The 25,364-nt window shown below is 54.9% G+C and overlaps 1 protein-coding gene across 3 annotated transcripts in view; it reads right to left on the bottom strand.

Moving 5' to 3' along the window:
- The window catches only part of DHRS3 (dehydrogenase/reductase 3), a 37,937-nt gene extending 14,083 nt beyond the window's left edge, over window positions 1-23,854 (bottom strand). Inside the window, exons 1-2 of one of the 3 annotated variants that reach the window (XM_032393360.1) lie at window positions 23,423-23,854; window positions 21,635-21,784 (exon numbers count right to left, since the gene is read on the bottom strand). In XM_032393360.1, coding sequence (XP_032249251.1) covers window positions 21,635-21,784 — 150 coding nt within the window. In that variant the 5' untranslated portion in view covers window positions 23,423-23,854. Of the gene's footprint in view, window positions 1-21,634; window positions 22,682-23,422 lie in introns of those variants that run through there. The other 2 variants (XM_032393357.1, XM_032393349.1) reach the window with 2 other exon arrangements.
- Window positions 23,855-25,364: the final 1,510 nt, after the last annotated feature.

Genomic DNA, 25,364 nt, shown 5'->3' with positions numbered 1-25,364 from the left:
AATACTGTCCCACCTCAGGGTGGGCTGCAGGGCGCCCTGTAGGAAGGTTTCCCAGGAGAGGTTTTTATGCTGAGCTCTGGGAACCCTGGGGGATCTAGTGAGGAGCCCCAAGGGCTGTTGAGGGGTGGGAGGCTTGTAGACAGGGTCCCAGCCCCTTCCCACTGGCCATCCAGAGCAGGGGCACGTTTTTAAAGAAAAGATTTATTTATTTATTTATTTTGGTGCGGGGGAGGGAGAGAGAGTCTTAAGCAGACTCCCTGGTGAGTGTGGAGCCCAACACAGGGCGGGACCCCACGACCCTGAGATCAGGACTTGAGCGGAAACCAAGAGTCGGGCGGGCGCTTAACCGACTGCACCACCCAGGTGCCCCAAGAGCAGTGGCACTTTTTTTTTTTTCAAGATTTTTTAATTTATTCATTTGAGAGACAGAGTAAGGAGAGCACAAGCAGGGGAGAGGATCAGAGCAAGAGGGAGAAGCAGACTCCCCACTGGGCAGGGAACCCGATGCGGGGCTCGATCCCAGGACCCTGAGATCATGACCTGAGCTGAAGGCAGACGCTTAACGACTGAGCCACCCAGGCGCCCCAGTTGGGGCACTTTTATTAGTTTTCTAGAACAGCCATTTCTACAAAGATTCTGTTGCTAAAATTAAAATAAAGTTTGAATGCTAGCGCTCTGGATCCTTAGCCCTTTCTTCTCCAGGACAGAAGCTTTTTCTCTAGGAATGAACCCCAGTTTCTGCCTCTAGCTCCCACCCATTGGGAGTACCAGCCGGTCCCCCCACACACGCCACCAGCCTACCAGTCCTTCTTCCAAAGACAACACTTCAAAATCAATGACAGTGATGGGATGTCTCCTCGAGACATTCTGGACTTTCTAACCTTTCCACCTTCCCTTCCAGGAGCCCCGTTTCCACACTCCACACATCCCTGTCCGTACGCTGCCTTAGGTTCATTATTCATGTCCTACCACCGATGCCTGACCCCAGCGGGTCAGAGGTGGCAAAAGCACCGGGCCTCTTTGCTAGGCACTTGGGCTGGAGGCGGCTCCCCCTTCCTGTGCCTGCACTGCCGAGCTGCCCGAGTGACAGGCAGGACAGGCTCGCGCTGCCTTCGTTCCCTGTTCCGGCCTGCCGAGAAGGTTCTGGCTCCCACTGGCTCGCTGTTGGAGGGGACTATTACGGAGCTCCACCAATGAGATCAGGCAGCACTGTCCTCCTGCGAGTCCCTGACCACAGCCCGGAGCTGGACAGAGACTTCCTCCCTCCAACGTGCCACCTGGGACTGGCCCTTGGGCATGGCTGGGATAACTATGAGCGTCATGCGGGACACCTGCTGCAGTCTCTCACCTAGTCCTCTGACAGCTCTAGGAGGGAGGGACTGTGCCTGTCCCAGGCACTTGAGATGGAGTGCTCACAGCTGCCCTGTGGGTGTGTAACAGCTTGACTTGCGTCCCCCAAGAAGATACGTCCGATTCCTGATCCCCGATACCCATGCATTTGGAAAAAGTGTCTTTGCAGATGTAATTAATTAAGGATCTTGAGATGAGATCACCCTGGATTAGGGTGGACCCTAAAATCTAATGACAGGTGTCCTTATAAGAGACAGAAGAGAGACACACAGAGAAAAGAGGAGACTCCTCCCAGGCAGCAGCCACAGAAGTGTGGTCCTGGAGAAATGAAGGAGGGAGTCTAAGCCACCTTGGGGCTGGTGGAATGGAGCCCCCAGGAAAGGATGGTAGCACGGACGGGTGGAGGTAGAGTCCAACTACACAGTGCCCTTGGCCACGAGGACCAAGAACATGTGTCTGATCCATAGATAATATGCGGCCATTGGAGGATTTTTTTTTTTTAGAGCAGTTTTAGGTTCATAGCAAAATTGAGCAAAAGATACAGAGATTTACCCCCCGCACCCACTCCTGCACAGCCTCCCATTACCAACATCCCCTCCCAGAGTGGTAGACTTGTTACAGCCGATGAGCCCGCACCGACACATCCCAATCACCCAGGGTCCATAGTTGACATTAGGGCTCGCTGCTGGTGGTGTACATTCTGGGGGTTTGGACAAATGTATAATGACATCTTATCCACCACTGCAGTCTCATACAGAACAGTTTCAACTGCCCTCAGAATCCTCTGTGCTCCACCTGTTCATCCTTCCCTCCTTCCAACCCCTGGCAACAACTGACCCTTTTAAGGTCTCCGTAGTTTGGCCTTTTCCAGAATGTCATATAGTTGGAATCAATCACAGTATATAGAGCCTTTTCAGATTGGCTTCTTTCACTTAGTAATATGCATTTAGGGTGCCTCCATGTCTCTTCATGGCTTGATAGCTCAGTTCTTCTCAGTGCTGAATAATATCTCATTGTTTGAATGTTTCCATTTATTTATCCATTCGCCTACGGGAGGGCATCTCGGGGGCAAGTTTTGGCAGTTATGAATAAAGATGCCATAACATTCTTGTGCACGTCCTTGCTTTTTTACTTTCCAGATCTCTCCCAGTCCCTGGGACACACATCACCCTCCATGACGGAAGTCTTATGTCCCTGAGGATAGAGGGCGCCCCCCCTCCACCCCATACTTCCCACCTGCCAAGAGCCATGTCTTCAGCAACTATTCGGAAACCAAATGTGACAACTGGGAGTCCCCATCTCATCCCAGGGTGTGAATCTTTCTGGTTCCAGGACCACTGGGAAAACCCTCCAGGGAAACTACCTCAAAGGCCGACTCTACAGAAGAGCAGACAACTTTTCCCTTCCAGTCAGAAACTCAAGAGCTGATGCTCCTTTTCACAACATTCACAGCCTATGAGCCTGGCCCAAGGGCTCCACCTCCTTCTGTCTACCCTTAGACCACACTTGGCAAAACCTGGGGGTGGGCAAACTCGAGCCAGAGGTGTTAGCTGAAGCCCCATGACCTTTGCCTCAGTCCCTCCCTCTGGACCTCCTGGTAGAGAACACCACCTAACCTTGAGGTGCAGGGACTGGGAAGGTGGGGGGCAAGGAGAGCCAGCGGTTACAGGCCACTCTATAGCACGGTGTCCATCTTCAGTGGCACCAGCCCGAGAGATGGGACCAGAAGGGCAGTGCATGGATGAAGCTCAGACCAAGTAACTCACGCAGGCTGCACGACCACAAGTTTCAAAGCAACGCTTCAACCTAGACCCCAAAGCCAAGCTTCTTCACTGCTCCCTGTCCTGACTCACGCACTCACACGTTCAAGGGGGATTACTGAGCAGTGACTACGCGCCAGGCAGTGTTGGAAGCAGGACATAAATTCATCGCACTCTCCTGGCGTTTGTTTTCATGTGTGTATGGTGAAGACGGGGACAATGAACACAGGAACAAACTGACTATGTAACATGTATAAAGGCGACTGAAAGTGCATGGGAGGAACAGGAAGCTTTGTAGGGGGGCTGGATGGAATGATCATGGGGTAGGAAGCAGGGGACACAGAAACTCTCTCTGGTAGGGTAACATCTGGGCAGACCTGAGGGAAGTGAAGGAGGGAACGATGCAGACATCTGGGGAAAGAATATTCCAGGCAGAGGGAACAGCTAGTGCAAAGGCCCTGGGGTGGGAATGAGCTCAGGATGTTGGGGGAAGTCCAGGGGCAGAGCTGAGTGGGAGACATGAAGTTGGGGACTGTAGCTGGGAGGGGTGTGGGGGCTGTGAATTCTATTCCCAGTGAGAAGAGAAGCCCTTCAGAGGGTTGTGACCAGAGATGACAGCCTCTGACTTGGACTTTGGAACCAGTTCTGACTGCTGGACTGGGGGTTTGGAATGAGGGTGGGAACCAGAGCAGAGGAGGGGGGCGGAGTGGGCAGGTGTCAGATGAGCTAGATGGAGGACCCCACCTGGGGCAGTTGGGTAGAGCCCGTGGAAGAGGAGGGGTGCAGGACTGCGCTGCCAGAGGAAGAGGGGTTCCAAGAGGCCCCCAAAGGGTTTGGCCTGAGCAAATGTTAGAACGGTTGTCATGCCCTGAGCCCCTGAGCCTCCCTCTCCAGGAAAGGTTGGCTTTGGCAAGCCCCAGGTATGGAGGAAGAGAAAGATCCTGACTTGGATCCCCAGGTCCCTTCTACTCCAAGAACACTCCGCTTAAGCAAAGTGAGGGGGAGGGGTGGCGGTGAGTGAGGGAACAGTTCCAGGTGGCAAGGGCAGCCTCCCCAGGAAGAGGGTGCCTGGATGCCAGCCAAGCAGGCCAGCTACCCACCTAGGGCACTGGTAAACACACCAGTTCCAATAACAAAGCGCCGGCCACCACACCCCTGCCCCCCCCACCCCAGCTAATGGGTCCCTGCAGCAGGCTCCGAGCTGGGAGGCAGACTTGGGAGGCAAGTCTGCGCTCACATGATGGGGTGAGGGGGTGGCAGGAGGAGCCGCCGGGCAAAACCTCAGCGGGTCTGGCAGGAGGCTCCAGGAAGTCTCTGAAAGTGGGCCCAGGGGCGGGCGGAGGGTGGGGGCCCGCGGGGGTCCAGGGAGGGGGTGGGATGGGGCTGGGCTGGAGTCCTGGGTGGGGATTGGGCCCGGATCCCATTTGGCGGAAGGAAAAGGAAGGGAAAGGGTAGGGGAGAGGAGTGGGAGGTAGATGTGGAGGGGGTGGGGCAGGGCTATGGTCCCGGAGGTAAGGAGGGTGAGGAGGGGCGTCTGGAAGGTGTCCGGAGCGTGGTTGGGCTAGGGTGTGGGGACCAGGTTGGGCTGGGTTGGGGTGTGGGTGGGGGGGCACGGATGGAGAGGGGGTAAGGGAGTTGGGGAGGAGGGCCAGGTTGGGGATAGGGGTGGGGGCGCGGTTGGGGCTGGGTGGGGGGCAGTTGGGGAGGAGGGCCAGGTTGGGGTGCAGATCTGGGGTACTGATGGGGAGGGGGTTGGTGGGGAGGAGGGCCGGGTTGGGGATAGGGGTTGGGTGCGCGTATGGGGCGGGGTGGGGGGGGAGGCGGGGAGGAGGCCGGGTTGGGGTCGGGTCGCCGACGGGGGGGGGGGGGGGGGGGGTGTGTGTGTGGAAGGGGTGCCCCTCCAGTCGCAGGGACCGCCTGCGCTTCCTCCCCGCGGCCGAGGGGTAAACAAACGCGGTGACGTCAGGGGCGCCGCTGGCCCGAGGCTGAACCCGGCGCTGTAAATGAGATGCAAGGTGCCAGCAGGCTCCAGGCCGCGAGGCCTGCGCGCCACACACGCTCCTCCGCGCCGGCCTGAGCCTACCACAGCTGCACACACGGACAGGATGCTGCAAACGCCACCAGACATTGCAACACGCAGCCAGTCTGCTGGCCGCAGCGTGAACCCTCCACCGCCCCCCTGGCAGGCACCGGCCCAGCTGGAGCGCAGCCTCCCTCCTCCCGAGCATCCCGGGGCGGGGGGTGGGGGGGTGGGGGAATGGGGGTGGCAGCTTCCACCCAGCTGGGGTCAGCCTCTCCGCTGGGGACCCCATCCCCTGCCTCCCCAGGGGGCCTCCCAAACAGAGGGCTGGGCCTCTGGGGTCAGCTTTGGGCTCTCTGCCCAACAGATTGGGGAAATGCCTGCCTTTTTGTGCGGCTTTCTGGGAAGCTCATCCCTCTTCATGGAAGCAGAAGTGCTGGGGTGCAGAGGCCCTTCCTCCAGGTGTCAGCAGATGCCAGCCGGTGGGATGGCTGCCCCGCAGCCACTCCCCACCTCCCCTGAGCAGGGGACCCCAGTTTATTCCGGGGAGCTCCCAGAACAGCCCTGGACGGCATGCCCTTGGGAATGGAAGGCAGCCTGGCTGGGGCCCGCAGGCGGCACTGTGCTCTGGAGTGGATTTGCTGTGTGACTTTTGGATGAGTCACTTGGCATCTCTGGGCTTCACCATCTCCCTCTGGGGAAGTGGGGAGAATCGAAACTGGCCTCCCTGTGCTGGGGTGGGAAGGTCAAAAGTACAAGAAACCCTCACCAGGCTGCAGGGGCTGGCTAGCAGCCTCAGACGCAGGGGCCCGACGCAGAACTTGGGAGACTCCCAGAGAAACTGAGGCAGGGCCTCTCCTCACCCACCTACCAAACTTGCCTTCTGGGTTTACTGTGAGTGGTGGGAGCCGTGGGGATATATGAGTAAACAGTCCCCTGGGCCCAAGGAGCCCCCACACTGGCTCCCCTACTTGGACTCCACAAATTCAAGTCCTTGTGGGGGTTGGGGGAAACTAGAAATGACCACAGATGTTTAAAAAGGACCCCAGGAACGTAGCAAAGCACAGCTTAACACCAGCTTCCCTGTCACCGAAGTTAATATTTAAATCTCTCTCCCTCCCATCACCCTGTTTTATGGTCTTGACAGCATCTTGTCATTGTCCGAAATTTTAACAGTTAGTTCTTTGCTCCTCCAACACACACATTCTAGAATGTAGGCTCTCAGGATGAATTCCCAGCACCTGGTATGGTCATGTGAATGAATGAATGAAATCATGGCTATCACGAGGAGCGGTCACATCATTTGTGGGGCCCTGTGCAAAATATCAACGCAGGGCCCCTAGTTTAAAAATTATCGAGGATTTTAAGACAGCAACAGCGGGACATTCAGAAGTGCAGGACCCTCCTGAGCGTGGGGCCCTGAGTGTCCGCACAGGCGCCACACCCAGGAAGCCGGGCGGGGCCATTCCACAGAGGGTGCTCGATAGCAATACCCAGGGGTACCCAACGCCGTCACCCCTCAGCCTCAGTTCCCAAATCCCAAATCTCCAAAGTCCTTTTTTTTTTTTTCTTTTTTTTTTTCTCTCTTAATTTCACCCACACATTTAAGCAAGTCCTCAAGGGGCTTTGGACCTGAGCTATTGGCCCATCTTACAGATGGGGCACTGAGGTCCTGGAAATGTCAAGGCCCTGGCCAGGAGTGGCTAAGCTGAGAAACCAACCCTGGCAAGACTTGTAGGAGCTGCTGGTAGAGGTGAGAATATAGCTGTTGTTTTGGGAAGGAAAAGGCAGATTTTTTTCACTGGGGTATCTCTTTCAGCATCCCCTTCCTATCTCAACCAGACATTCGGAGGTCCCTGAGCTCGTGTGCCCAATAACACACAGCTGGTGTGTCCCAGGAAGACCTCGGGCTAATTAAGCATGATTTATGGCCCGGTCTCCTGAGGACAAGCTTTAAATTACTTGCAAGCTGTGCCAAGGTAACTATCTATCCTACAGGCTGTTAATTAGGAATTGGTTTAATCTCTGCTGGATGAAGGTCAAACGCCATGGAGTTGACCCTGCTGGCTGCTTGGCGTCATGCTATCAGGCTGGGGATCTGGGCCCGGAGGGCTGGGGGATTCAGGGAAGCAGTGGACACTGCAGCGGGAATCGGTCTGGCCGACACATCCTGCACAGGCGTGGATGCTGGGAGCAAACCCGCATGGGCCTTGCGTGGCCCAGGAAGCTGGGCCAGGAGGGGTTTCCCCTCAGCACCAGCCCAGCACAAAGTGGAGAATTCTTCCAGAAAACCAGCCTCCCCTCACCTTCCAGGAACCCAGTCTGGTCCTGCACCGTGTAGAAACCCTTCTGTGGCACCCCAGTACTCTCCCCATCAAGTCCCAACCACGCTCCATGGCCACTAAGTGCTGTGAGGGGTTGCCCTGCCCACCTACCACCACCCTCCTCACACTTCCCTTCCAGCCAGGCCACGCTCTTCCCCTTTGCCTGGGGTATTTTCTTTCTGTGGTCTCCACCTCATCTTCCTCAGTGCCTCCCCTGAGACCTCCGGCCTGGCCACCGCCAGCCTTCCTTCCCCAGAAGCCAGACCACGTGGCTTCCAATCCCATGACTATGGGTGCTGTGTGATGTGAAGTGAGTACTTAGCCTCTCTGAGCCTGAGTTTTCTCATTTTAAAAATGGGGACAGGAATAGTTCCTACCTCATAGGGTTACTCTGAGGAGCAAACCAGATTGTCCCTGTAAGTCACTTCATGTGTAGGAAGAACTGCGCGGACAGCAAAGTCAGACATTGGTTGGAAAGCCCAGGCCACTGGTCCATTTCCCCAGCTAGACTGAGGCTGGGACCCAGACCTGTGTTTTTTCCTTGTGATGCCCACCGGGTCCCTGTGACCTGGGAGAGCCCCCTACATATGTCCTGCCCTCCTGTCAAATCTATTCCCAGTAGGAAGCCTTCCGGGTTGACCCAGAGTATTCTCTCCCGTGGAGCAGTTGCCCACCCAGTGCAGGGTCAATAAAAGTCCCCTGTTTCTGTTTTGCTCTCCAAGGGCAAACCTTAGGCCACAGCCTGCCCTAGTCACAATGCCGGCCACTCTGTGGCGGGAACTGTGACATCTTCCATCCCTGGTGACTCTGGGGGGGCACTTGGAACAGAGCTTTGTATTCAGCAGGTGCTCTGGGCAGGGGCAACCGGCATTTTCTGAGCCCCTGCCCAGCATGTTGGACCATCTCCTGGAATCCTACCAAAGGCCCCGGGAGGGAGGTTGGGATTAGCACCGTCACTTTGTGGATGAGAAAGCTTCCCGGGGACACCCGGTCCTAATCCCCAGAAGTTGTGAATGTGTTACTTGACGTGGGAAAGGAGGATTAGGGTTGCAGATGGAATTAAATTTGCTAATCAACTCACTTTAAAATAGAAAGGTTATCCCGGATTATCCAGGCGGGCCCAGTATAATTACAAGGGGCCCGAAACCTGGACAAGGGGGACAGAAGAGGGGAATAAAGGGAAGATGTGAGCATGGAAGCTGCTGGCTTTGAAGATGGAGGAAGGGGCCATGAGCCAAGGGACACAGGTGCCTCTGGAACCTGAAAGGGCAAGGATATGGATTCTCCCCTAGAGCCTCCAGAAGGAAGGCAACCGTGACCCCTTGACTTTAGCCCAGTGGGACCCGTGTCGGACTTCTGACCTCCAGAGCTGGAAGAGCATAAATGCGTGCTGTCTCAAGTCACTGAGGGTGCGGCAATGTTAGAGCACCCACAGGAAGCTCCTATGGAGAGGTGGAGGGGCTTGGCCAAGGCCACCGGCCAGAGAGGCTGGGACTGAAACTCCATCTGTCTGCCCCAGTCTGTGGGCTCCCAGCGGCACAGCAGCCCCTCCCCAGCTCACCTGTCAGCATTACTTAAAACAAACCTGTCACAGGGGCACCTGGGTAGCTAGCTCCGCCGTTTAAATGTCCGGTTCAGGTCTTGATCTCAGGGTCATGAGATTGTGGGATCGAGCCCCACATCGGGCTCCGTGCTAAGCGGGGAGTCCGTTTGTCTCCCTCCCCTTCTGTCCTCCCCCCCCCCCCCAGGCCCCCTGTCATGCGGGCTCTCTCTCTCTCTCTAATAAATAAATAAATTTTTAAAAATAAAATAAAATAAACCAGTCAAAAAGAAATGCTTTTGTAGAGAGAGCACGGGACGGGTGGGAGTGAATAGTCAAACAGGATTGATAGCCTTACCACCGTGACCAGCACGTCCTGAGCACTCATTTTGTGCTCAGGACTCTCTATACATTATCTCCCTGAGTCCTCATTTTACAGATGAGAAAACTGAGGTTCAGACAGGTCTAGAAGCTTGCCCAGGGTTCCTCAGCAACGGACATGGAAGAGCCAACGTACGACCTTTGGTTCATTGGTTTCCGAGCTTAAAATCTGAGCAACTATTCTATACTGGCCTCTTGAGCAAGAAAAACAAATGGATGTGGGTGTGCATGCTCAATAAGCACGGGTGCGTGTGTGTGCGGGCAAACACATGCACACCCCCCCCTCCCAACACAAAGGCTCAAGAGATGGCCCCCCAAACAGGACAATGGGTCTGCCAGCCAAGGGGTAGGGGGCCCTCGAGGGCACTTGGGGTCCCAGCCCACTCTGTTCCTAGCGGGCCTGGAGGACCCCACCCGCTCTGCTCTGTGTTCACAGGGAAGTGGCCTGGAGAGGTAAGGCAGGAGCCCCTCTGTGCCAAGGGGGAAGTGAGGACACGGGGTGTGGGAGCCAAGGGTGGCCTGATGTCATATGGGCGTGCCTGGCAGGACTGCCGGCCTGCCTGCAGGAAGGTCGTGCTGCCCTTTGTGGTCACGCCGGCCCCAGCTCCCCGGGCTGACCTGCCTTCGAGGGTTGGAGCCGGCTTTGCTGGCTGGCTGGGCTCTCAAAGGACCCTGGTCCTGGGAGTTCGAGTCTCTAGGGCCCCAGAGACTCTTCTTCCCGCCCTGGAAGGGCCCAGTATGGGCTCCCTTCGGCTCACCTGCCCGTAGCCAGAAAGGAGGGAGAACTGGCTCCTCACATCCAGGAAAACACCACTATGAACAGTGACCCAGTAAAGGGGCTTCCTTTCCTTTCCTATCATAGTGTCCTTAAAGCTGCTAGAGAAGGTCACAAAGAGTCTCTTGACAACTTGCTAGGCCACCTTGACTGGCTGCTCATTTTGCCTCTTTGGGAACTACAAACTCCCTGAGGGCAAGGAGGTTTCCGCTCAACCCTGAAAGAAGCATTTTGTCCTTTTAGCCCCTAAGTGTCCGTAAATGGCCTGATAAGGCCTGCAGGACCAGACTTGGGAGGACTGGCTAACAGGTGGGCCTGGATCTCCCGGAAGTTTCCACTTGAGAAGGACTGGATTGGTCCTTCCACAAGGAGTCCTGGACATCTGCTCCCAAGGCCCTTGCTCCTGGTAACAGCAGTCCCACTGCCCCAACAGGAGCTCACTTCCCCACTCTCAAACACTGTGACTTGGCCAGGGCTGGTCCACCCCTGACTCCGAGACAGGCCTGTGACCCATCACGAGTGACTGCTTCAGGCTCAACCCTCACAGCCAGGGAGACTCAAGTCCCCTCCTGGAATTGCTGGAGCAGAAGATACGGGTCTAGCCCCTGCACTGGGAGCTGAGGGGGGCGGTATTTAAGGCAGCAAGGGGCAGACGTGAGCAGCCCCGTGGCAGAGGACCAAAGAGGCCAAACAGAGACCAAATCCTGACACCACTGTTTGGGCCCCTAAAGCAATGCCCGGAAGTAGACCGACCCATAGACATTTTGGTCACAAGAGCCAACAAACCAACCTGAAGGATACCTCCAGCCCCACCATCAGGAAAGCTGTAGTTATGGTGGTTTGATCCATTTAGACACCCTGGCTGCCAAAGGCACCCGGCACAGAGTCTGCTAGGGGCTGTCCACAGACCTGTTCTGTTCCACAGAACGATTAATGAAGAGACACCAAAACTCCCTGGTTCAAGAGGACACCCTGGGTTTAAATCCTGCTTGGTCGCTCGCTAGCTGTGTGATCTCAGGTTACTGACCCCCCGAGTCCTGACCAGTGGAGAGAGGATGGTAACAGTACCAAGGCTGCCACTCACTGTGGGGAGCTAATGACTTTATTACATCTGCAGTGCTCAGAATGGCCCCTGGGCCCAGCAGGTCCTCAGTAAACACAGGCTCTCACTAGTAGGATGGGTGGGTCATGCCGTTGCCCAGGCAACCAACATTTATTAAGCCCCTGCCTTGTGCCTGGTAGTGTGCCGGGGTGCTGAGGGCACCTGGTGAGAAAGAAGACCTGTCCCCTGCTCCCAGAGGGTCTTACAGTCTTTCGGAGAAGACACCTGGCCACCAGCAGCTGCAGAGCTGAGTTGTCATGGTAACACGTGCCTTTGGCCTCACCACCGCCCACCCCTGACCAATTGAGTTACTTGGATGCAGAGATGAAGATGACTAATATACCCATGGAGGGGAAGCGGGGTGGTTTGCAGGGGAGTGGGCAGCCGGGAGCAGAGCAGAGGCCCAGCCCTTGGCACCCTCTATTCTTCAGCCACAGAAGGGCCTGCACTGGACCAGCCCCTGCTCATGAGAAAAGGGATGGTCGTTACCAGCTATCTCAACAGGACTGGAGGCCTCAAGTAGGAGGGAAAACACCAGGCTTTGAGCCCTCTCTGTGGGAAGAGAGATTCCCTCCCACTATCTCTAGAAAGGGTCAAGAGCTAAAATCGCCGAGGGTTTCTGTGGCGTGGGTGGAATCCCCACCCTCCTGGGGAATCTCAGAACCAGAACAGATCTGACCAGCAAGTTCTTTGTCTTTTGCCCCCTGTGCCCAGCTGAGGACCTGGTTCCATAAGCAAAAAGTAGACAGCCACGGTTGGGGAGTGTCCACTGTATCCCCCCCCCCCACTGCCCCCAGTCCCTGACTCCCCATTCCCATTTTGTGCAAATGACGGACTAGGAGGTTTACACCTGTTACTTCACTGAATCATCACACCCTCATTTTTCAGATGGGGGAACTGAAGCCCAGAAACATAAAGTCCCTTGTCTGAGGTCACACAGCAGTTTGCTGAGAGGCCCCCTAGGTATTTATGGGATTAAATAGTACATGAGTGGTATTTATGGGATTAAATTTATGCATGAGTGCTGTGGCCAGTAGGCTGGCCTCTCCCTCTCAAAACGCCATAGCAGCTGTGACATGGCTGGGACACAGCCCGTGGATCAGTCCTGGGCTCTGGGGCTGGGGTGACCAAATCACATGCCTTCAGGGCTGGATGCTGAATTTGGGAGGCCGTCTCAATCCTGGTTGAGAAATTAGGGTTTCTAGCTCACGGATGCCCTAGTGGTGGTGGAGGGGCCCTGGCTGAGGGCTGAGCAGGGCCCGGGGTTCCAGGCGCCTGGGGTGGGAGTGGTGGGGGTCTCTCTCCTGTAGGGCAAAGGAACCGGCTCAGATGAGGACCTGTCAGTGCATAAGCTTCCTCACCTTGGAGTAAAGAGCCAGAGATTGAGGGGACGCCTGGGTAGCTCAGTTGGTTAAGCATCTGTCTTCGGCTCAAGTCATGATCCCAGGGTCCTAGGATTGAGTCCCGCATTGGGTTCCTTGCTCAACAGAGAGCCAGCTTCTCCCTCTGCCTGCCGCTCCCCCTGTTTGTGCTCTCTCTGACAAATAAATAAACAAAATCTTAAAAAAAAAGAGCCAAAGATTGAGGACCTATTGAGATGACATGTGACACACCCAAGTGAGGATCAACTGGGGAGAGGAGGGTGTCCTGAGCATTTCCTGGAACAGCTATTTTTAAGCTATGTTTTTTCTTTAAAGTAATGACATTCTTTCAAAATGCACACAAGAATTTTATGGGAATTCAAAAGTATTAAACAGAAGTGAAGCTGATCTAGTTAAATGGAGGTTGGGGGCCCCTCCGAACCCTATTTTCTCCACCTCCCATGTGGTTCCACCTTCTTGGAACCCCTCGGATGCTCTGGAACCCAGTCTGAAAACTGGGTCCTAGAACCTCAAATGGTATTGGGGCCTGCCTTGGGGGCTGCTGGGGCCCAGATGGGCCAAAGGCCTGTAGAATGAGGCATACAGATAGGAGACCATGACCTGTAAACAACTCCCCAGGAGTATGTTTCAGATGTGGACAAAGTGATCATATCATTCACGATCAGAATGCTTTTCTAGCCACTTCCCTGAAAGGCCACTGAAAAGGGAATTCAACATTGCGTTCCCCAAAGCAGGGGATGGTCAATCGAGTCAGAAAGGCTTGGGCCGGGTGGCCCGTTTCGGGTTACTCTTGTTGGCATTAAGCACCACCAGGCCACAAATCTGTGTTGTCCACCTGGGCTTGGCTCTGGTTTCTGGGTCACAGGACCCCAGAGGGGCCCCTGACTGTGCTATGAGCTCTAGTCCTCCACAGGAATCCAAGCCTGAGGGACTTAGATGGATTGTGATTAGATCTAGCACCAAACTTCTTAACCCGTGGCTGGGATAGGCATCAGGGGCATCCAAGGACCCCACAGAAGTTTAAAAAATGTGTATCATGTATTCTTAGGACGGGGTTTATACTTTCTTCAGGTCCTCAAAGGGTTCTACAAACAGCAAAAGATTAAGACTTACTACAAATCCCTCAGTTGCCACTTCCTTCAAGAAGTCTTCTAAGATTTCCCCTAATACAGTGATTGCTCCCTTCTCTGTACCATCAAAGCTCTGGGTCACTTGGGAGGATCCAGCTGGGTAGCCTCAGGATTAACTGGAAGTTGCTAGCATTCACTCTTCCTGCAAATCTAGCTCCTTGCATATTTGAGGTGTTACCCTGGTTATCCAAATGAAGTACAACTGTGTTGTTTTCCTGCTTATCAGTTGGTTGTTGAAAGCAAACCCTGATAACCACTGACTACCTTAACCCTTTGGCAAGCATCCCATTCATTGTATGCAAATACTGTTACTCGGTGCTTAAAAAACTACTTTTGTAAAGGGGACACGAACTCACTCCATCCCCAGCCCATCCTGTTGACTCCGGTACAGCTTATCAGTCCTCTGTTCAGAACCCTCTGTGTACTGGTCCCTACTATTGAACACCTTGTCTCTCCACCCCTCTGTAACCCTGACTGGGGCAGGCGGGGCCAGGCTGAGATGATCGGTCCTCACGGCAAAGGGCCTCGTTTCTAAGCTAGGAATAATTCAAAGCCTGCCTTTGGCCAAGCATCCGGGGCTACTCACTTAACCCGAATCTGACAAATGGGTGGCTGATCACACCTGACTCCGGGCACGGGCAAGACAGTGGGTGTGAAAAAGCACTGAACTGTCATGAAGACTATCACAGTGATGTGGGGGACAGTACCACTGTCACATACGGTGTCACAGTCATGTGGGGGGACAGTACCTGTCACCTTAGTACAACAGTCACCCAGCTGCAGATGGCAGTCACCGGGACCACCAGGAGCCCAAGGAGGCCCTCAGCATCCAGTTAGGGTGTCGCAGGGTCTGAGTTATGACTCAAGGTCGGTGTGAAGGATGTGAACGGGGGCCTGCCCCGCACCCTCCCGTCCTCTCTCCAACACCCTGAAAAACCCCAGGTTTTGGAAGGAATGACAGAACCTCTGAAGGCCATTGGGGAAGTCATGTGGAGAAGAGCTGTCCTCTTTTGGGCCTTGGTTGATGGATGCTGGTATCTTCTCCTCCGGCCCCTGCCTGGGTTACTGTCCTCACTGAGGTTACCCTGCTAACAAGGAGGCATGGAACCTAAAGGGTGGAAGGGACCCAGGTGGTCACCCAGAACCTAACCTCCCCGTTGCAGGAATCCACGGCATACTCACTTAAAGAGCAGCCCGCTGGGTTGCAGAAGGCTCCAGAGGGCAGGCAGACATTCCTGGGGCGGGAGCCCAGTCCCCACCCCCGAGCTCTCCCCACTGCCTGGTGCGGCCCACCATCCCACCTGGACCAGGTCGCTGAAGTCGTCAACTAAACACCCATGGATTTGCCATCCAACCTCAGCCATGGCTTCTAGTCCTTGTCATCCTGAGCCCGCTTCCTGGACACCATCCAGAGGCTCAAGGACTCTCTCAAAGTGTTGACCAATACTGACCACAGTGCTCCAGAAGTCCTTCGACCAAGTGGAACAGAAAAGTGTCTCCTTCACTCTGGGCACCAATACATTTGCTTTTATTTTATTTTGGGGGGGTGGGGATGGGGGGAGTTAATCTTTATTACCATTAAAGTCATCTTGCTGGAGTTGGTTCATCTTTCCAAAGCATCAGGGGCTGGCAACCTAGAAATAGTCGTCACAGACCGTTAAGTGCCACTGGGAGGGAACCTCGTTTATGTGCTTGCCTGCGGGAGCTCCAAGGCCTAGCTCGCTGAATCGATGGACCCATCTGACCGAGTCACAATTACCCAGAGCCAGGTCCCCCTCAAGCTGCTTAGCATTCCTTGCCGGAGGCATCGGGAAGAACAGATCAGGACCTGGCGGACTTCTCTGCTCAAAACCCTCCAGCTGCCCCCAGCTTCACTCAGCTTCAAAGCCAAAGCCAGTTCGTGAGATTGATTCCCACCTGCCCCGCCCTGCTCCCCACCCCCTGCCCTGCACCACCCCCACCCCTGGCCTGCCTGGAATGCTGCTACTCCTGCCTTTCCCACTAGGTTCTCTTGGTCTGCTTTGCCTCCTTGGGTTTCCCAGTAGCACTTAATACGACCTCATGTGCTCTCCATTTTATGTCTCTTGTTTATTATCTGTCTGTCCTCCTCCCTAAACTGTCCGCTGTTTACATGGCTAGGGATTTTTGTCTGCTCATTACTGTATCCCCAGTGCCGTTTGTTGAGTGAATGAACGAGTGAATGGATGAATGAATGAATGAGTTCCCACCCACCACTCATAGGCGAACCCGTTCTGGTATTTGGCGCTCTCTTTTTGCGAATCCAGAGTACTCGGATTTTTGGAGCTCAAATCCCTCCCGCACTGGTCCCGCCGTGGACACGTGTCCATCTGAGAATGCTAGTGTCTAAACAGATTCCACTCTTTCCTTTTCATTGGGCTTTAATATTTCCTGACCTTCATGGTTCATCTGAATAATAGGTTTCAAATGTTTCCTTTCAAATATCTTATATACTTGATGTATTTTTAGATTGTGTCTTTTGAAGGCAACAACCAGGCAAGCCTCTTCTAATATTCTAGGTGCGGTCGTGCTTTTGCACAAGGATAAAGGAGAATATGTTGGGTCTGGAATCGTTCCTGTGCCAATGCCCAGAACCCTGTGGGATTCTGATGGTGGTGGCAGGTTGGGACAAGGTCCTTCTAGGACAAGTTGCAGTGACTGGGACAACCAGAGAGCTTTCCCAGGTAGAAAAAGATGGCCCAGGGCTACCTTCTCCTAAATCTGGCTGAGATTTCTCAGTGATGACCTTGACAAATAACAAGCTGGAAATGGAGCAGGGAAAGTAACCATAAGGATAGAGAGATCAGAGGGCTCTGGGCAGGGATCAGAGCCAGAGGCTCTGAGAAGCTTGAAGCTCAGGAGAGCCTGGAGTGTAAGCGAAGATTCGCGGATGGGCTGTAGACCGAACATGAACTTGTCAACTGAGCTCAGTATCACCAGATCTAGTGAGCATGCTCTAAAGCCCTAAAAGACAATTGGGTGACTTTAGGATAAAAGCTGGAAGTTCTCCTTGATATGCTAGTTGGGGAATTTGGGCCTCTTGATCTCCTGAAAGCTATAGGTTGACAATATTAATATCTTCTATAAGAGTTGAAATAAACCCATGGCTGACAGCTCGCTGGAGGCTGCTGAGATAGTTGAGCAGTGGGAGTGAGCCTCCTACCCACTGTAGGCATGTTTCCCAACACCAAGCTGCTGCTTTTTCGGTCAATGGGATCTGAGGACTAGCAAGAAAGGCTGAGATCAGCAGGGAAGAGGACAAATGTGTTCTGAAGAGGTCTCTTCCTCCCAGCTTGGGAAGCTTGGCAATGTGTTGCTTTCCTGGGATGGCTGATCCATGATATGACACCTTTAAGGCATGCCAGGATCTTAGGGGTCATTGTGTGCTCTCTCATTTTATAGGTGTGCTTCTCAGCGGCTGCCCAGAGAAGGTAGTTACTTTCCTAGGGTTGTAGCAGAGCTGGGTCTAGAACCCAGTCTCTGCCTCCCAGCCCAGGGACGCCAGGCCACAGCTGGGATAGCTCCACAGTTCTGCGCCTGGCCCCCCACGGGAAGTGGGTGGGGCAGTGGGAGGGAGGTGTTTGCCCATTCATAACACGGCCCAAAGTGCAAGGCCCATTGTTTGAAACCCAAGGACCTGATGCTCCAAGCTGAAAGACTTTCCCTAGATGCCACAGGAAGGACAGGTGGTCTACCTTCTTGCTCCAAGCCGCATCAAACAGGAGCCTGGTCCTTTCCCCAGGAACTTCCAGCCAAGTCTGCATTCAGGGTGAGGGCGGGGGAAATGGGCCATTGCTGTCTCCCATAGCACCCCCTTTTTTGTGACCTTCACACATCATTGTTTAATAAGCTGTTTCGTCCTGGTGGCTCTGGGTCCCACAAGAATCCCTGTCTGGACCCCTCTCCTCTCTTCCTCCTTTTTCCTGTTCTCATCTGTACTGGCCTGACTCAGGGTCCGAGATACTAACTTCTTGCTTACCTCCCCAGCTCTCTATCCCACAGTACAATACTGTCCTTCTTTGCCTTCCGCCTCCCTTCCCCAATTCCAGTGGGGTACATAGTCTTTGATCAGGTGGTTTCTTGCACCTGGAGTGATCTTTTCACATCCCTTCTACTTGGAACTCTTGACTCAAATGCCACCTCCTTCATGAAGCCTTCTGTGAGCCTTTGTTATGGATTAACAGCTCTACTGGGCTCCCACTACGTAGTGTCCCCCCCCCACCACCAGTGAGCACTTCAAGCCCATTTAGAACCTCTGAATGTGACCTCATTTGGAAATAGGGTTTTGGAGTTGTAATTAGTTAAGCCTCATTACTGGTTGAGGCTTCATTACCCATTGACTGGTATCCTTATAAGGAGAGGACAGGACATAGAGTTGGACAGAGACAGAGGTTAAGGCCCCATGAGGAGGCAGAGACTGGAGAGGTTCCACCACAAGCCAAGGAACACCAGGAGCCACAGAGCTGGAAGAAGCAAGGAAGGAGTCTCCCATCGAGTCCTTATAGGGAGCAGGGCCCTGATAACACCTGGATTTCAGACTTCTGGCTTCAGTAACTCAGAGAGAGCAAATTCCTGTTCTAAGTCATCAAGTTAGTGGTAATTTGTTACGCGGCCAGAAGAAACGAATACATACTGTAATTTGTGCCTTGACTCTGAGCACCCAGCCATGTCTCTGGGTCTTTATTCGTCTTTGTTGTACCCACTCACCCCCCCACCCCCTCCATGCCTAGAGCCGTGCCAAACACCTGACAGACACCTCAAGCAGGTTCGGTGAACCAGCCGGTCATCGTGGCATCGATGGACCTGGGCCTGCCCCAGCGTCAGGAACGGGAAGGAGGTGGGACTTGCTGAACGGATGGGGCAGGAGAATAGGATTCACAAATCTACATAAAGGACTAGTTCCTGGCTAGCTGCTTTAGGAACAAGGCTCTCGACCCACATATTGTAAACTCAGTAACAGCCAAGCAGATGCAACTCTCAGCCAGCTCTCATACTGCCTCCCGGAAATGAAGGGGTCCCTGAGTCCCAGCTGCACCCCTCCTTCATGTTTGGACTCGGCCCTCATCTGTTGCCCCTGTCTCCACGGGCCTGCAATTGCAGCCCAGGACTTTAGTCTAGCCACTTGCCTCATACTGGAGCAAAAGCTGTAAAAGCCACTTCGAATACCATAGTCCACTTCTCCTCCTCCCAGGGGCCCCTGCTAAAACCCGGTCAAAGTCAGAGGCTTTGGAGGCTGTGCCAGCTGACTAGCTAGCCAGGAGCCTTGAGGGGAAGAGGGATGGGCCCAAGCTCTGTGAAAGCTTTTGTGGGAGGAATTCCAGGGGGCACAGAAAATTAAAAAAAAAAAAAAAAAAGAGTGTAGTGGGAATAACCCAGCAGCAACCTTCCCCTTGGAGACCCTAACCATGGTGGCCCTGCCTCGGTTAACCTCCGTATGTTGTGGGTAAGGACAGATGTCTCCAGGTGAGGCACTTTCCAACTCCTGGAGCCTTTGTGTCCCTTTAAGAAAAACCCTCCTTTGGGTCACCTTTGCAGCCTAAGGCACACTCCCACCCACAAATATTGCCCAAGGTCATTATGGGAAGCTGGGTTGTCACTCTTTCCCAAAGGTAAGCGGACTTCTCTTCTGGATACGCCATCTGTCGGCCGAGGCTCTGGTCTTCCTTCCTTCTTTCCCTTTTGGGGGCCTTCCCCCTCCAGATCCAATCCCACCCAAATCCAGGTTGGAAGGGCTCTCAGATGCGGCCTCCAACTCCCCACTCCACAACGAAGGGCCCTCTGTCCCCAAGCCCAATGGGCCCCCAAACACTCCTGGCTTGGGATTGTCCCAGGGCCCCAGACGGACTCAGGCAGATTCCAAATTCCCCACCATGGCAGCAAGTGGAGGGCTCATTAAAAAGTAGCTTTAGTAATTGGTCAGACAGTTACGAGTTATAGGGAGCACTCTGGTTCATCCTGAGGGCTGATGACTAAACCCAGCATGAATGGCACTGGAAGTTTCACAGGCCTCCATGGATCCCATTTCTGGTGACCCGATATCAATTTAAGACATATTTCTCATTGGCCCTGAGTTTATTCCCTGGAAGAGAATGTCCATTCCAAGTCAGGTGGGACACAGCTCCCAGTGTATGAAATTGCAGGGTGCCACTCGGCACTATTTTACTAACCGCCACCCCCTCGCCCCCCAGCCCTCGCCGCCGCCAATGCCATATACTTCTTTAATTTAGGATTGTTTATAGTCAGTCAAGTTTTTCCAGATTGACTAAAAGAGTTCTTCGTAAACCTACTGCAGCCAGTTACAAAAGCAGTAAAAGAGACCAGGACTTGGGCCAGCTGGAAGAGTCGGAAGAAAGTTTCTGCGGGATGCAGACAGCTAAGGAATGACAATCACACGCGACTGTCCCAAACCTCACATACCCCTACAAGGACACCTCCTGATCCCCCTCCACAAAGGGCTTTGGGAACCCTCCAATGGGGCATCACCCCAAGGAAATGAAACTGCTGAGAACAACTCTTACTTCTCCTTTTTCAGTGTGTCCAAGGGTTAAAAACACTTCCGAACTACCCTTCCAACTGCAAGGTCAAGCAGCTGTCCAAACCACCCAAGGAGAAGCAGGACCCAGGGACAAGCAGACTCCAGCTAGCAAGGCCACCAGGGTCCTCCCCTCCCCCACACTGGCCCGGCAGGGGAAGAGTTAATCTGCCATCGGCTTTGGTTGATAGTTCAGGCTCCAAAGTTCAGTCCCAGTCTGAGCCACCCCGGAGGAATTGTAAATCTCAGGGCAGTATTTAACAAAACAAAAGCAACCTGGAATTACAGGCAGGTTTGCTATCCTACAGTACGTATTTACTTAATCCCCTAGGTATGTGGCTCCATGTCAGATCAGCTGGCTTTGCTGGCCCTTTCACCCCCCCCACCCCCCAACAAGTTTCAAACTAATTCCCTGTTTTTGCTCTTCCTCCTCACAGGGCCAGCCTGCCAGCCTCCAGTCTTTCTCTCCTTTGCTCTAGTCACCGGGTGAGTCAGCCTGGCTTGGGTCAGAGTTGGGTGACAGCCGGCTCACCCTCCCCACTCTCAGGCACCAGGTCTGGGAAAACCAGAGGAAGAGATGCTGTAACCACCAAAAAGCTAAAGGCAGCCCTGGGGAAGGAGGGCCCTCCCCACAGTGCCACCCCCTCATTTAATGGGGAGGGATCCCCTCTGGGGCTGTATCTGGGGGGAGGGGGCAGGGTTGAAGGTGAGAACAAGGGCTCTTTATCAGCTGCTGGTTACCCCTGTCACCCTCTTTCTAGATTTCCAAACACCTGGGCGTGGGAGAGCTTGTCCCGCGGGCTAGACATCCAAGACCGCTCCCCCCTCTCAAACCCAAACCGAGTATCCCCTCTCTTCGTGCCTCCAGAACTGCAGCCGCCCAGGTTGGGGCTGGGAAGCGGGTTGCCAAGGAAAATACGAAGCCAGCTAGCAGGCGGCTCCCAGCTCTACCCAGGAGCGCGCACACCCTGCACTCACCAGGGTGGTGGCAATGGGGGAAAGGCAAAGGGGGGAAAACACAACACCTTCCTTTGGGAGGGAGGAATATGGGAAATGGGTGGGTCCCCTCGGTTTCGGGGTGGGGGTGAACGGCCAGACAGCCACCGACCCCAAAGGAGCAGACCAGCTCCGGACCTGCCAAAAAAGACAGCCTGGTGCCCGGGAAATTTACAAGGTGAAACTGACTAGCTCAGCACGCGCGGGTGGCGCCGAGAAGTAGGATGGCCGGCGACTCTCCCCGGCGCGGGTTCCGGCTGCGGCAGCAGGTGGGCGTCCCCCTCACCTTCAGCCCCCACCCCCTGGAGTCGCAGTGCCCGGTACCTTTCTGGCGCCGCGTTCTGCGAACTCGCGAGCGAGCTGGCGCCCGATGCCTCTCCCGCCTCCCGTGATGAGGACGTTCTCCCGCGACAGGTCCCGCAGCTTGGCGGGCAGCACCAGTCCGACGGCTGCTTTGGCCACCAGATAGATCATCTGCAGAGGGAACACCACCAACGCGCCCAGCCGTTTCCACACCATCCTCCGCGCCGCGGAGCCGGGCAGGGGGGCGAAACTCCCCGGACCGAGCAAAACAGGAATTAAAAAAGAAAACACCCCAAACAATAATAAATAAACCGAATTAAGGGGGGAGGCGTCCCACCTGGCCACTCTTGAAATCACCTCTTCCCAAATGCAAAACACCGGGTGAGAAAAAAAAAAAAAAAAAGATAAATCCTCCTCGGGAGGAGAAAAAGCGTCTGAGAAGGTTGGGACAGTAAGAGGGCTGGAGGGGAAGCCGGAGGTGGAAAGTTCTAACAAGAAGTTTCTTGCCCCAGCAGCCGTTTCGGCTGGGGAATTCTCAGGTAATGTTTACAGGCTGACAGAGGAGTTTAGGCAGGGGGGAAAAAAAAGGCACCAACCACACGCGCGCACCCTGCTACAGTCCCGCGGTTTCAAAGTGCAAGATTAAAAAAAAAAAATGCCGTTTCCAAATTGTAGCGCCCCCCCACCCCTTCTCCAGGAAAAAAAAAAAAAAGTGGTGGGGGGAGAGTGCTTGGAGCTCCCAATTTCAGCCCGCGAAAGTCTCCCGACTCATTGCTATTCTTGGGCTCAGGAAATTGCTTAAACGCGATCTGATTGCCAGCAACGTGCAGGAGAAGTGGGGGGTCCGGGTGTCAGTTTCTTTACGTGCATGGCTCGCCCTCGCGCGCGCTCGCTCTCTCCGGCTCTCGCCCTCCCTCTCCCAGCAGAGGCCGGGAGTTGCCGCTCGATCCGGCTCCCTTTCTCTCCCTTGTTAGCATTTATTGCCTTCTTTTTGTCCTTTCCAACTTGGAGAGGGCCCGGGTGCGGAGCGCGTGTGGATCGGACGCCCTCGTCAGCGCCGCCTTATTCATTCGCTCCCGGGGCAGCAGCGGCGCGGAGCGAGAGGGCTGCCCTTTCCTCCCCCCTCCCCATTTTTTTTAATACCCCATTAAGTCTGATTGACAGTTAAAGTTGTTCGGAGGCTTCACTACCGTTCCTCTGAGTGGCTGCCGCGGCCTCCCCTCCCCCCGCGCAGTGCGGGGCGCGCGCGCGGGCGCGCACACGGGCTCGCTCCGACTCGCGCTCTCCCCGGCTGGCTCCCCTCTCTGCAAGCCGGGACTTGCCCGCGGTGTCCCTGAGGGCTCGCGGCAGTAACTCGAACACGCTGGAACCGACTCCTGCGAACCGGCTCCCTCCCCGAGACAGTCCTCCTGGCCCGGGCCGCGGTCTCCCCGAGCTGGGGCGCCCGCCGGCCAGGTGCCGGGTCCTGCGCGCGGGGCAGGCCCGGGGGAGCTCGCGCACGCTTTGATCCAACCAGGTCGACCCGGGGTTATTTCAGGCTATTTGGTCACCCCCTGCCTCCAGGTAGGACCAGGAAACCACTCCCGCCCTTTGCCCAGACGCCTACTGTCTTCACTTAAGAGTGCACTTTCTTAGTCTGCCCGGGTCCTTCTTGTTGCTGGGGTGGGGGTGGGGGGCAGCTGGGAAGCAGGATTTTGCTTTGAGAGGAGGGGGTGAGCCGGGTGAAGGAACCTCTGCCCCCAAGGTGCCAATAAAATCCCCATAAGATTAGCTGGGAGCATATTTATTGCTCATCTGGGGTAGAATTACCTTGACTGACAGCAATTTCTTTAGTAACAAAAGCCTGTAAACAAGATGCCCTGGGCGGGAGCCCCCTCCTCCCTGCAGGCTTCGACTTCTGTCTTTGGGTCTCCTTGGGCTGCCCTAGCCTGCATCCACCTTCTCACCTCCTGCCCTCTCCCTGGGGAGAGTGTCTCCTGTGCTTCAGGGTGGGACCCTGCTATTTAGAGATGTCTGTTGCAGGAAGTCTGGGAAGTGAGTCACACAAAAGCAGCCCCAGTTAGAAGTGCTGATGGGACTTGCCTCCCACTGACCCTGACTGTCCCAGGCCAGGAGGTGAGAGGATGAGCCAGGGATCTACTTTGTAATCTGGGGCAGGAGTTCTCCAGCCAGGCTTGTTGGGGCGAGGAAGCCGGGCCTCACCCCCAGACGTTCTGATTCAGCAGGGCTGGGTACACTGGAATCAGGTTGTTCAGTGCTCCACCTGGGAGTTCTGCTGAGGATCCCGGTGAGAGAGTAGCTTTCAGAAAAGCTGATTTGGGGAGGGGGGGGGCGGGCAGTGGCTGCGGATGACCTTCCCGCCAAAGGCTCTCTAGTTAGGGGGAGAAGTTCTGCAGGTGAGGATCTTCCTTCCAGGTGAATTGGGCAACTCATCATCTGGAGAGCCACTGCAAGAGTGGGGTTGGAAGAGAGCTTCTACACGGAGGGCTTATATTCTGACATTTAATCCTCCCACTGACCTTGCAATAGGGTTGTAGTATCTCCATTTTCCTGGTTACCCAGCCAGAAACTACAGGAAGGAGGGATTCGAATACAGACCTGATTTCTCCCCCAACACCACCCCACTCAGGCGCAAGGGGAGGAGAGAGTGGGGATGAGACTGCCTCCCGTCTCCATGCAACCCTTTCAAAGTGTGACCCAAGGGTAGGCCTTGTCTTCATCTGACTCCCAGACCATGGCAAAAGGCAGGACTCCGTCAGAGTGCCTGCACCCTCCCACCTTGGAGGTCTCTAAAAATGGAAAAGAAATCCCAACCCGAGAGAGACAGGCCGTTTCTACCCAGTCACGCCTGGTGTCAGCGGGCCTGCTAATAAGACGCTGGGGAAATCTGGAGCTGGAAGCCAGCACTCAGCCTGTTGTCATCTGTCATCTGTTATCCTCGGGGCCGCCTAGTGGCCTGCCTGCGACATTGCGCCTCCGAGCTGCCCCAGCGGTGGCCTCCCCTGTTCCAGCTCACTCACCAGCTCTCCTTTTGCTTCCAGACTTTTCTCCTACATCAGGGCAACACTCCAAGCCTAAAAGGGCCTGCGAAGATCATAGCCCCACCTCCGCATGTGCCTGCTGCTTGACCGAGGAGAAAACCAGCACAGAGACGTTAAGCCACTCATAAACACTGTGGAATGTTCACCCGTGCCCCCTGGTCCCCAATCTACCTGCCCCATTCTGACGCCAGACTGGCTGGGGGACCACTGGGTCCTGCTTATGTTTCCCCTGCATGTGTCTTTAGGATGGAGGGCGGGCAGGAGGCAGACAGGAGGTTGAGGACCCACATTAACCTCCAGGGTATCGGGCCCTTTACATATTCTGATTTCAGAAATGAGACTGCCTGCAGAGATGGGTGCCATCCCAGCCGTTTAATGCAGGAGGAAACAGGCACAGCATATCCAGGTGACTCACGGAAGGCCACAAGGGAGGGGCCGCTTCCCTCTCCCAGCCATCAGCTTTGGGGGGAAAGCAGAATAAAAAGGAACAAGTCAGGCAGTCCTAAAAGGGGGTGGGGATTGGCTTCTGGCTGAGAAGCAGACCCCTTTTCCTACTTGTCCTACCTTCAGGATGTGGGTTTTGTGGGCCTGCCATCTCTGTGGGCCTCAGGCTTCTTCCATTATCAGCTGCCCAGAGGGGTGCTGTCTGTCACCTCCTCTGTGCCCCACCCCCAATCTGGTCCCCAGGAAGATGAGGTTGAGGGGGCACT

The sequence above is a fragment of the Phoca vitulina genome, unplaced genomic scaffold, assembly GCF_004348235.1.
Source record: "Phoca vitulina isolate PV1807 unplaced genomic scaffold, GSC_HSeal_1.0 scaffold2, whole genome shotgun sequence".
Lineage (NCBI taxonomy): Eukaryota > Metazoa > Chordata > Mammalia > Carnivora > Phocidae > Phoca > Phoca vitulina.
This window is presented reverse-complemented; position numbering and strand designations above follow the sequence as displayed.